Genomic DNA, 12,376 nt, shown 5'->3' on the forward strand with positions numbered 1-12,376 from the left:
GGTAAAAATTTTAAGTTTGTGTTATTTAGTAACACCTTTTGTGTAGTGCTGATGTGAGTGTAAATTTATGATTTTCTATAAAGTCAAACAATAAGCACTGGCCAGTTTGGCTCAGCGGTTAGAGTGTTGGCCCACAGACCAGAGTGTCCCTGGCCCCGGTTGCGATCATGTGGGTGGCAGCCACTCTATGTGTCTCTCTCACATCGATGCTTTTCTCTCTCCCTTCTTCCCTCTGTCCCTCCTGCTCTATCTAAAGATAAATGCAAAAAAATGTCCTCAGGTGAGGATTAAAAAATAACATCAAACAATAAAATATCTGACATTCATTTTAGGTGAAATCCTAATTAAAAAAAAAATCCTCACCTGAGGATATTTTTCTATTTATCATCAGATAGAGTGAGAGGGAGAGAGAGAAACATCTATGTGAGAGGGCAGCATCAACTGGTTGCCTCCACATGACCCTGCAGGACTGGGGACAAACAGCAACTGAGGTATGGGCCCATGGCCAGAATCGAATCACAACCCATTGGTTCGTGGGCCAACACTCTACTGCTGAGCCAAGCCGGCCAGAGCAGTGAAATCCTAATTTTAAAACTGGATTCCGTCCTGGCCACTGTGGCTCATTTGGCTGGGCATCTTCCTGTTCATTGAGGGGTTCCTGGTTTGGTCCCTGGTGGGGGACATGTAGGAGGTGGCTCATCTATGTTTTGCTCTCATGTTGATGTTTCTCTCCCTCCCCTGCTTTTCTCTATCTATAAAAATCCATTAAAAAAAGACTATGGATTCCAAGTATTAGGCAGAGCCAGATTAGCAAGGAGGTAAACAATATGATTGGTGCTCTGAAAAATCTAGGTATCTGGTACATCAATTAGGATGTCCTTAAGTTCACTCACCCAGGTCAGTAGGATATTTTGGGTTGTAATATAGAGATCTCTTAACCAATAGTTTCTACAAATTATGTGAAAATGTGGCTAGAAGCATGCTCTCCCTCCCAGGAACACACCTGCACTTTTCCCTTCCCTCCTTTTCCCCACAGGCATGCATCTTCTAAATTCTAAGGGACTTGGAACCAGGGGAACAATGAGCAACAGCAGCTCATACACCTTGAACCTGTCCCCAAGGTCCCCTTTTCTCTGACTTCTTAGCTAGCTAAAGCAGCCCAGCCTAGGCTCATTTCCCCAGGCCTTCCTTGTTTCATTGTCCCCAGCTTTAATAAATGTTCTCTAAAATTCACCTGGACTCTGTTGTGAAATTTTTTCTGCAGAAGCCAAGAAGCCAAGAACCCACACACTACTAGCCAGCCCTAGGCAGACTCACCAAGGGCCAGGTCCCCTTTCTGGTAACAATATTACAGGTGCTAGGTTAGAAATATGGTATCTCTAGTTCTGTGCAGTTTAGTTCTTCATTTTGCGACATGGGAAAAACAGTTTAAGTATTTTATAAAGTACGGCTACATAAATTAGCCATTGTAATCCTCACAGCAAATGAAGTCGACAGTACTGTATTAACGCTCATTTCACAAAAGAGGGAAACCAAGAGATTAAAGACTTTTCTTGTTGTCAAATAGTGTGTTCCCACCTGCATCTGATCGTTTTGACTTTCTGAAATTCAATTTCTCTTTCCAACACACTCCAGGGTTTTTCAGAGGGCAGAACCTTGCCCAATCGACATTTTATTTCCTCTTGGCTAAAATGTGGCTTTAAAAATATTAGCGAGAGAAATAAAAGTACTAGCGAGAGAAAATACGGATCAAGTCGCAGAGAAACAGGTAGATCTTAGTCCCCCAACTTGCTCGTATTATGGACGGAAGTGGAGAAAAAGGAAGTCTCAAGTGTTTCGTGAGCGTGAAACACTACTGGCCCGGTATCCTGGAACCTCTAGGAGGCTGTCCGAACATTCCTACTGGTGGAGCCAGCCCTGCTCTGCTCTGCCCCGCGCAGGCCCGGGGAGCCAATCAGAGCCAAGAGCCCATTCCCAGGTCCGCCTTTCCGTCTTTCCGCCCCCGGCGGCCTCTGGCTGGGAGACAGGGCGCCCTACGACCCGGAAGTGGTTGTTCTGTAGGAGGCGGGCCTCAGAAGGTGGAGCTTGTGACGCTTCGCCCGGGCTCTGGCTCCTCTTTCCTCACTCTGCTGGCCTCTGCTGCTGCTGGAAAAGTGTGACTAGGTCTGAGAGGAACCAGACCAATGGCTTCTGTGCTGTCCTACGAAAGCTTGGTCCACGCTGTGGCCGGAGCCGTGGTGAGGCGGGGTCTTCACGCCCGGGCCGCTGCGGGGTGTGGGGTTTCTCGGGTCATTCCCTGGGATGTGTCTGGGCGATGGAGATGAGAGGACTTCGTGTGGGTTAAGGTCTAGGGTCTCCTGTCTTGACTGTGGAACGGAAAGCAAGGGGGCAGAGGCGAAAAGTTGCTGGAAGAATTTGGTGTGAGGGCCGACAGCCTCCGGCCCTGGCTACCGCTCTGGCCTCTTAGTGACTACCTGGGGTGTAGACATTGGTGTCCCACATACCCACGGGGAGTGGGGCAGAACATACTTGCTGTTTTCTTTGCCTTCTGAAATTTAAAGGCCAATCTTCTTCCTACCCCACGCCCCCCCACACGCAGACTTCGTCTCACTTGGGCCAGAGGAAAGCTTAGGTGTGATGCTGTGTTGTTCAATCATATGCTAACTACAACCTATTTTCACACACTTGCTGCACGCATGTGGAAGTGCCTACCTAATAGGCTATCTCTGGCCAATATTATTGGTACAAGATACTTAAAAAAAAGTCAAGGTCAGAGTTGTCTACCACAGATGTGGTTTACTATGAGGTGTGTGCTGGATTCATCGCCTTCTGGGTGTCTCAGTTCCATTTGACCTCCCTCCCCCTTTTCCTTTAAACTTTCCACTCTTGACTTGGGTAACTTATTCTTCTGGTTCTCATCTTTTTTCTTCGACTTCCCTTTCTCATATCCTTCTCTAGCTGTCAACACCCACCTGTGGCAGTTGGAATCAGTGGAATCCCTTTCCTAATATAGCCCCTCGAAACTCACAGAGAGCTCATCTTCTGTGCAGACCAACCAAGGCTGAAACCCAACTCTATTATTTGTTAGATTGGTGGCTTATAAACCTCACTTTCCCAGTCTGTAAAGTGGGGGTATTGCTACTTACCTCACAGAGTTATGAGAATTAGGTGACAGTAGTTCAGTGACTGACTCGGGAATTGGTTCATTCATTGAACCAGAAGAGCCTTTCAGCTAGTGTAAAGAGGCAGAGTTGGAAGCATGCTTGACATGCTCTAGGATGGGCGTGGAGGCCTATGTTCCTGAAATGGAGAAAACAAAGAGGCAAATAGGTTTCAGGGGACCAAATTGTGTGAGATTTTAATAACTTTGAGTGGGAAAGAGAGTTAGCTAGCTATTGGAGGTTTAGAGCATACTGCAACTTGCAGATTTACATTTTAAACATGATCACCCTGAGCAAGGGTGGAAGCAAAGAAAACTGTCAGGGAGTTATGACACCATCTCAGGTAAGAGATGATGATGGCTTGGACCAGGATGGTAGAAGAGGAGGTTGTGAAAAGTGATCGTTAACCTGGAATATATTTATAAGATAGAGCCACCAGCGTTTGATGGTGGATTGGATATGGGGTGTAACAGAATGAGGGTTGGTTGACTCCCAAGAGTGTTTGGCTTCAGCAACTGGAAGGATGATGTTCCCATTTGCTGAGCTGGTGAGGACTGTGGCGGAGCAGGTTTGGGGAAAATAAGAGTTTGGTTTTGGTTTTGGACTAGTTAAATTTGAAATGCTTAAGCATAGTCATGAAACTAGATGAGTTCACCAAGATAATTAGTGTGGACTGAGTGAAAAGTCTCAGAGACTAAGCCTTGGAACACCATGGTAAGAGGTTAGGGAAATGAGATAGCACCAGCAAAGGAGACTAAGAAAAGGCCAGTAGGGTAGGAGGAAAACAAAGAGAATGTGGTGTTCTGAAAGTCACATGGAAAAGGGTATAGACCATCTGGGTCAGATGTTACTGATGGATCAAATAAGATGAAGACTAAAAACTTCCAATCAAGATGGTGGCATAGGTAAACACGGTATCACATCCTCCCACAATCACATCAGAATTACAACTAAACTACAGAACAACCATCATTCAAAACTGCCTGAAATCAAGCTGAATAGAAGTCCTACAACTACAAAGTTAAAGAGGCAGCCACATCAAGACTGGTAGGAGGGGCCGAGGCGCAGTCAGACTGGTCCCACACCTAGTGTGGTAGATAAAAATCAGGAGGGTCAGCTGTGAAGGTCCTCCCTGAGGAGTGAGGGGTCCATATCCTATATCAGGCCCCCCCAGCTCAGGGTTACAGTACCAGGAAGAGAAGTCCCCATAATTGTGGCTGTAAAAAGCAGTGGGAATTGAAGCTGAAGAAGGCTGATGCTGCTGGAACCCCAGGTAGTTCCTCTTAAAGGGCCCAGCTTGGACTTACTCGGATTTGTTCCCTCCAGACTCCAGCATGGAGGAGGCAGCTTGAAAGGCATGAGAAACATGGAGAAGAACTGAGTTGTTTGGCATTGGGGTGAAAGCTGGAGAGGCAGCTTTCTCCTGGACAGACATGCTGGTGGAGGTGAGCCATTCCCCCACAGGGTAGGCAGACAGTCACCATACCTGGGACTCCAGCAACCTGGCTCATACTGTTTGCCCCACCCTGGTTATTCCCTTAGGCCCTTCCCCACCCAACTTTCAGGCCCACTCAAGCTGTTTCTAGTGGCTTCACCATAGGAATGGCCTGTCTTGGCTCCTGATCTAGATTTTCCTAAATTCTCTCAAACAAATAGCATCTGGCCTCAGCGAGCTCCATACTTCTCACTAAGTGGCTCCGGGCTCAGCACTGGGAGCAGCCAGCCTTGATTCACAGCTTGCATTGGCCTGGGAACCTCCAAGCCCAGCACAAGAAGCAGCCATCTGCAGATCGCTTTGTGGCTTATGCATGGTGGCCCTGGATAGAACACAGCCAATGGCTGACCTTGCCCCAGAGCCAGCACACCCAGTGGATAGCTTCAGAACACGACGAAGCACCACCACCCAACCACTTCCACAAGTGACACACTCAAGGAGTGGGTACCAGAGGCCTGCTGAAGTAAGTCTTACTCTGTGTGGTGGGACCCTACACTGCTGATCCTCCAAGGGAGTCAGAAACTAGTAGTCAGTGGGCATATCCAGTTCTTGCAGCTGATCAGTTTGAGTAAATCCCTCTCATTGATGTGCCAACAGCAATCAAGACTCAATTACAACAAAGTGGTATACAGTCCACACAAGGGGTGCACCTCACAGGCACAGCTGGGATGATAATGGAGGCTGTGCCACTGGATCCTGTAGGACACCTACTATAATAGGCCACCCTAGGAAACCTAGGAGACATAGCAACTCTACTTAATATGTAAAAAAAAAAACCAGGGAGGCAGCCAGAATGAGGAGACAAAGAAACATGTCCCAAATGAAAGAAAAGAACAAAATTCCAGGAAAAGAACTAAACAAAATGGAGATAAGCAATCAATCAGATGCAGAGTTCAAAACACTGGTTATAAGGATGCTCAAGGAACTTAGTGAGAACTTTAAGGAGCTTAAGGAGAACTCTAAGAAACTTAGTGAGAACATCAACAACATACAAAAGGACCAGTGAGAAATGAAGGATGCACCAACTGAAATAATAATTTACAGGGAATAAATAATAGAGTAGGTAAAGCCAAGAAGCAAACCATCAATTTGGAATATAAGGAACCAAAATCACCTAATCAGGACAGCAAAAAGAAAAAAGAATTTTAAAAAATGAGGATAGCCCTGGCCAGTTTGGCTCAGCGGTTAGAGCGTCCGCCTGCAGTCCAGAGTGGCCCAGGTTCGGTTCCCGCTAAGGGCATGTACCTCGGTTGCAGTTTGTCCCCGGCCCTGGTTGGTCGTGCGGGTGGCAGCCACTCAATGTGTCCCTTTCACATCGATGTTTCCCTCTCTCCCTCTTCCTCTCTCTCCCTCCCACTCTGTCTATACAAAAAAAAAAAAAAATGAGGATAGTGTAAGGAGCCTCTGGCACAACTTCAAGTGTACCAACATTCATATCATGGGGTTGTCAGAAGGAGGAAGACAGCAAGAAATTGAAAAGCTATTTGAGAAAAATAATGACAGAAAACTTCCCTAACTTAATGAAGCAAACAGATACACAAGTCCGGGAAGCACAAACAAGATGAACTCAAAGAGGTCCACACCAAGACATATCATCATCAAAATGCCAAAGGTTAAAGACAAAGATTTTTTTTTTTTAATTTATCTTCAGACAGAGCGGGGGAGAGAAAGGGAGGAAGAGAGAGACAGAAAAATTGATGTGAGAGAAACACATCGAGTGGTTGCCACCCACACAACCCCAACCAGGGCCGGGGACAAACTGCAACCGAGGCACGTGCTCTTAGTGGAAGCTGAACCCAGGCCTCTCTGGTCCGCAGGCTGAAGCTCCTACTGCTGAGCCAAACCAGCCAGAGCCGAAGAAAGATTCTTAAAAGCAGTTAGTTATCTACAAGGGAGCTTCCATAAGACTGTCAGCTGATTTCTCAAAAGAAACTTTGCAGGCCAGAAAGGAGTAGCAAGAAGGGGTGTGTGGGTCCCACTGGTGCACTGCCAGGGATGCGTGGGTCCTGCCAGTGTGATTCTGGGGTGCATTGCTGCCTGTTGGGGCTTACCTCCTGATCAGTGGCTGCTGATGCTTTTGGAAGCAAGTGTCAGCTCCTGGTTTGTGTGTGGCTACTGCTACTGCTGTTGCCAGGGGGCACTCTCAGCTGCTCTCAATCCTCTGCTGCTGTTGGGGGCTGAGGATGCTCAGCTTCCAGGACTTTACTGCTGCTGGGGGAGCAAAAATCATATTTACTGCTGCATTTATCAGGGATGGATCTTGGCTGCCTGAGCTTTGCTGTTGCTTGGGCTGGGGCACAGCTTCTGATCAGCCTCTGCTGATGCTGCTGGGGATGGGTCTCAGCTGACGATCTGCACTGCTGCTGCCTGGGGATGGTTGTCGTCTCCCAAGCCTCTGCAGCTGGGGTGTTTCTCAGCTCCCAAGCTTCAGCTGCTGTTGGCAGTAGGGCTCAACTCCTGCTAGTCACTGCTGCTGTGGGGGAAGGTGCTGGGCCTCTGAGCTGGCTCTGCTGCTGCTGGGGGTGGTGCTGGGCTCCTATCAGGCTGTGGGGAATGGTGCTCAGTTCCTGGCTGGTTTGTGCTTTCCCAAGCAGGTACTTTGACAGCACCACTACAGTGCACTAGTCCGCATTGAAACAGTGGAGTCCACTGGTCCTATGGTGCAAGGCCATAACCACTCTCCACTGCCTCCTCCCAGAGAAGACCAGGGATCTTCCAAGATGGCAGGGCCTTTCGGCCGCGCAGGGAAAAGTGCCCTGACAAGCCATTTACCGCGGTAGCTGGCTGCTCCCCATCCAGAGCACCAGAACCCTCTGCCCCAAGTTTCTGCACTGCTCAAGGTTGCTTGTCCACACTCACATCCACTCACACTCTCACACACTCACCCTCACTCCTGTGCTGGCCACCGCCATCTAGTCAACACCTTTGAGTGCTTTCTATGTACTATGCCCTGTTTCAGGTGCTAGAAATAGAGTAGAGACCAAAGTGTTTTTCTTCATGAAGTTTGCATTCCAGTGGGGGAATCAGACAATAGTTGAGTAAACAACAACAACAAAATCCCAGTGATTTTAGATAGTGTTAAGTGTTATAAAAGTTGACAAACTTTCTATAAGGAGGCAGGTGGTAAATATTTTAGACTTTGCATAATGTCGCTGGCACAACTACTCAACACTGCCATGATAGTGTGAAAGGAGCCATTAACAGCAACTAAATGAATGGGCAGAGAGCTGTGTTCCAATAAAATCCTATTTACAAAACCAGGCAGTGGATTATATTTGGCTCTTGGGCCATAGTTTTCTGACCCTTGCTGTAGAGAGTGACGTGGGGAAGAGAGGATATATTTCTGTTTAACCTACAAAGACATTTCCATTTTTTTCTTTTTATTGCCTATTTTTCTCTTGTCAAAAGTTCTGCTTGAAATTAGGCACCCTGAATTTGCTATGGGCTTTCTTTCTCCCTTAAGCTATATTAGAATGTCCAAAAGATTTGTAAGAATAATTTTTTTCTCTTGCTTACCCTTGGGGCAGTACTGTTCCTAGTACGTATCTGAGTGAGAATTTGCATTGTGTTTTGTTATTCATTTGAACTGTCATGCTCAAGAGTGGTTCTCAACTCTTATTGTAAACCTCTGTTTTAAGTAAGGTTAAACTATACAACATGGCCCCTATTTTCTTCTGGTTGCTACCAATGGAAAAAAAATTCACCACAAAAATGTCATGACAGCCCTGGCTGGTTTGGCTTAGCGTTTAGAGCATCGGCCCACAATCCAGAGAGACCTGGGTTCGGTTTCCGCTAAGAGCACATACTTTGGTTGCAGTTTGTCCCTAGCCCCAGTTGTGATTGTGTGGTTGGCAGCCAGTCAATGTGTCTCTCTCACATCGATGTTTCTCTCTCTTCCTTCCTCTCTCCCTCCTGCTCTATCTGAAGATGAATGCCCAAGGAATTGTCCTTGGGTGAGGATGAAAAAAAAATGTCACGACAGTTGATAAGAAATTTGGCGTTGCTATAACAAAAATTAATAATTAATTAAAAGGATTTAAAAAAAGAAATTTGGCATTGCTTTTAACATAGTATTGTGGAGATGGCTTGTGTTTACTTAAATGTCTTGAGCATGATATTCAACCAAAGCTTTGAGATGATTGAAGAGAGTCAGCATAGTGGTTAAGAGCATCTGAGCCAAGCAGCCTGGGTTGGAATCTTGTCTGTACCCCCTCCCCAGATATGCGACTTTGGTATAAACTCCAAAGGCTGCCTGGATTAGTTGCTTCTCCCAAAAGGATTGTTGGATCATTGTTTAAGATGTTGACTTACACCCTTTTTGAATTGAGGTTTCATGTTTGCTTTTTCACTTCTCCCCAAGTTCCATACTCTCCAACATCAAGTGGTGTTATGCATACACACATACACATTTTAAAAATCAAAATAGCCCTGGCCAGTTTGGCTCAGCGGTTAGAGCGTTGGCCTGCGGTCTGGAGAGACCCGGGTTCGGTTCCCGCTAAGGGCACATACTTCGGTTGCAGTTTGTCCCCGGCCCTGGTTGGTCATGCGGGTGGCAGCCACTCGATGTGTCCCTTCACATCGATGTTTCTCTCTCTCTCTCCCTTCCTCTCTCTCCCTCCCACTCTATCTGTACAAAAATGGAAAAATATCCTCGGGTGAGGATAAAAAAAAAAAAAAAAAAATCAAAATAAACAAATGAGTGATTTTAAAGTGATTTGTGGCACACTGTGGGATAATTGCCGAGAGTCTTGAGTATTTGAAAACCAGAATTGTACTGTTTCAGGGTAATGCTATATTTCTAACTGATGACTATTACATATGATACAATCAGTGGCCTCATATGTAAATTTCAAAATTTTGAGTATATTTAGATTTGTAATCATAACTTTTGGTTCCCATTAGGTTTTCTTTGAAAGGTAGATTTTATTTGTAGAAATGTATATTTGTAATTAAAAGAGATTTTATTAGTCTAGAATTTGAAAGGTGAGATTGGTTGGAATTCTCTGGGGGCGGAGTTTAGACATAAAGAAACTTTGAAATTGTAATGTTAATAATTAGTAACTTTCAGGGACTTCTTTTTCATTCATTCATTTATTTATTTATTTATTTATTTATTTATTTATTTTACTCTTTACCCGAGAATATGTTTTTATTCATTTTAGAGAGAGAGGATAGGGGTGCAGAGAGAGAAACATTGATGTCAGAGAGAAACATCGATCAGTTGCCTCTCACATGCACCCTGATTGTCGGTTGCCTCCCACATGCACCTTGATTGCGTATTGCATTCACAACCTAGGCATGTGCCCTGGCCAGGACTCGAACCCACCTTTTGATATACAGGATGAAGCACCTACTGATTGAGCCACCCGACCAGGGTCTATGTTTTATTTTTAAATGTTTTGATTTTTTTTTTTATCCTCACCTGAGGACATTTTTGCATTTATCTTCAGATAGAGCGGGAGGGAGAGAGGAAGGAGAGAGAGAGAAACAGCAGTGTGAAAGAGACACATCCACTGGTTGCCACCCATATGACCCCAACTGGGGCTGGGGACAAATTGCAACCGAGGTATGTGCCCTTAATGGGAACCGAACCTGGGTCTCTCTGGTCTGCAGGCCAACGCTTTAACTGCCGAGCCAAACTGGCCAGGACTGTTTTGCCTTTTTAATTGGATAATTAATGTTTTAAAATAATTACATTTCACCCTGGCCAGTTTGGCTCAGTGGTTAGAGCGTCGGACTGCGGTCCAGAGAGACCCGGATTCTGTTCCCACTAAGATCACGCACCTTAGTTGCAGTTTGTTCCCGGCCCTGGTTGGGTGGTGCAGGAGGCAGCCACTAGATGTATCCCTTTAACATCGATGTTTCTCTCTCTTTTTTCCTCCCACTCTGTCTGAACAAAAAATGGAAAAATGTCCTCAGGTGAGGATTTAAAAAAATAAATAAATAAAATAGTTACATTTCACTGAATATGTGTTGACTTAAAAATTAAAATTATAGCTCAGCCAGTGTGGCTCAGTGGATTGAGTGTCATCCCATGGACTGAGAGGTCCCAGTTCAATTCCCAGTCAGGGCATATGCCCTTTCACATAGATTTTTCAATCTGTCTCTCTCTTCCTCTCTCTCTAAAAAAATCAGTAAAAACATATTTTAAAAAAATTAAAAATCATACAGAAATATGAAAGAATCCTCCTTTCTCCTCCCACTCAACCTATTACTGCTTTGTGACTCAGAGTCCAGGCACACCTGTCCTTAAAACTATGTAAGAAGGCTTATTCAGAGCACTTTTCTCAACTTGGTATCCAAAGAGAAAATTAGGCCCAATTGTCTGACTCTGTAGCTCATACACTTAACATCACCCTGGACTTTTTACCATATACACAAAGTACCTGCCTTGTAGAAGTAGTAGCCAAGTAGAGGAACTTGTTGATCCACTGTGCTAGGCCTTCTGGATATAAAGGTCAGTGAAAGAGTCCCTGTCCTCAAGAAACTCTTCTTAAGTATAAAGTAGAAGAGTGGATAAGGCCTCTGATGGTACCAAGGAAGAGGAGGTGGGCTGCACCTGTGAAGGTGATGGGAAGTCCCCAAGGTTGACATGTTTAAACCAGGTCTTGAAGGAAGAGTAGGTATTTGCTAGGCAAAATGAAATGGGAAGGCAATAAGAAGAGACTTTTAGACAGGACAAAAAGCATATTCAAAGGCCCTAATGTATAAATCAGCATTCAGGGAACTTCAGTCTAGTTCTGACATAGCTGATGTAAAAGATGAGAGAGAGTAGAAGGATAAGAAGTTGGAAAGTCTCATACTATGCGAAGATATTTGGGTTAAAGTTGATCAGAAACAGTATTTGTTAAAGTGTGTTGTATCCCCCTCATTCTCTGTTTTCTCCATGTTTACATACAAATAAACATTTACAGATAGTTTTCTTTTGTTTGTTTATGTAACTGGTATGGAGTTTTATATTCTAGGTTTTGGGGTTTTCTTTGATGTTTGTTTCAGAATATAAAGCATTTCCCCATGTATATCAGAGTTCTTTGGTTGCAAGCACGAGAAAAAGAGTTTGGGTGATTTGACAAAAAGGAAGTTTATTGGCAGGCTCATTGGGAGCTCTTAGGATCAGTGGGGAGGCTGAAGACTTGAAGTAGGAAGGAACCAACAGACTCCAAAGAGATTTCTGAAGCAATCACTGGAGATGTCTGTTGGGCACCACTACTGGAATCAGTGGATTCTGTCCCTATTTCTTTTGCCCCTACAGCCACTCTAGCCCCTATTAAACATGCTCAGGGTCATGTGCCCACTCCTTATCTGTAACAGGTAGAAGGTGGGCACCTGGATTTACCATCCTATCAAGATTCTATGCAGTGAGAAGAAGCAAAGGAAATCAGCCCACCCTTAGAAAAAGGAATGGTGCTATATGGCCCAAAACATCAGATATGTACTATATTATGTCATTAAAAAGACTTCAAAAATCAGGTTTTTTTTTTCCTCTTAATCCTCACCTGAGGACATTTTTCCATTTTTTGTTCAGATAGAGTGGGAGGGAGAGAGAGGAAGAGAGAGAGAGAGAAACATCGACATGAAAGGGACACATCGAGTGGCTGCCACCCGCATGACCAACCAGGGCCAGGGACAAACTGCAACCGAGGTACGTGCCTTTAGCGGGAACCGAACCCGGGTCTCTCTGGACCGCAGGCCGACGCTCTAACTGCTGAGCCAAACCGGC

General features: G+C 45.2%; 1 protein-coding gene across 3 annotated transcripts in view; it reads left to right on the forward strand.

The window, feature by feature from the left end:
* The first annotated feature begins 2,096 nt into the window (after positions 1-2,096).
* SLC25A17 (solute carrier family 25 member 17) overlaps positions 2,097-12,376 on the forward strand; it is a 56,405-nt gene continuing 46,125 nt past the window's right edge. For 2 of the 3 annotated variants that reach the window (XR_004958295.1, XM_036251227.1), the window contains exon 1: positions 2,097-2,237. Coding sequence is in view for 2 of the 3 variants with exons in the window: in XM_036251227.1 (XP_036107120.1) it covers positions 2,184-2,237 (54 nt within the window). In the remaining variant the exon portion in view is untranslated. The remainder of the gene's footprint in view (positions 2,238-12,376) is intronic. The other variant, XM_036251226.1, reaches the window with a different exon arrangement.

This window comes from Molossus molossus, unplaced genomic scaffold (assembly GCF_014108415.1).
Source record: "Molossus molossus isolate mMolMol1 unplaced genomic scaffold, mMolMol1.p scaffold_m16_p_10, whole genome shotgun sequence".
In the NCBI taxonomy this organism is placed as follows: Eukaryota; Metazoa; Chordata; class Mammalia; order Chiroptera; family Molossidae; genus Molossus; species Molossus molossus.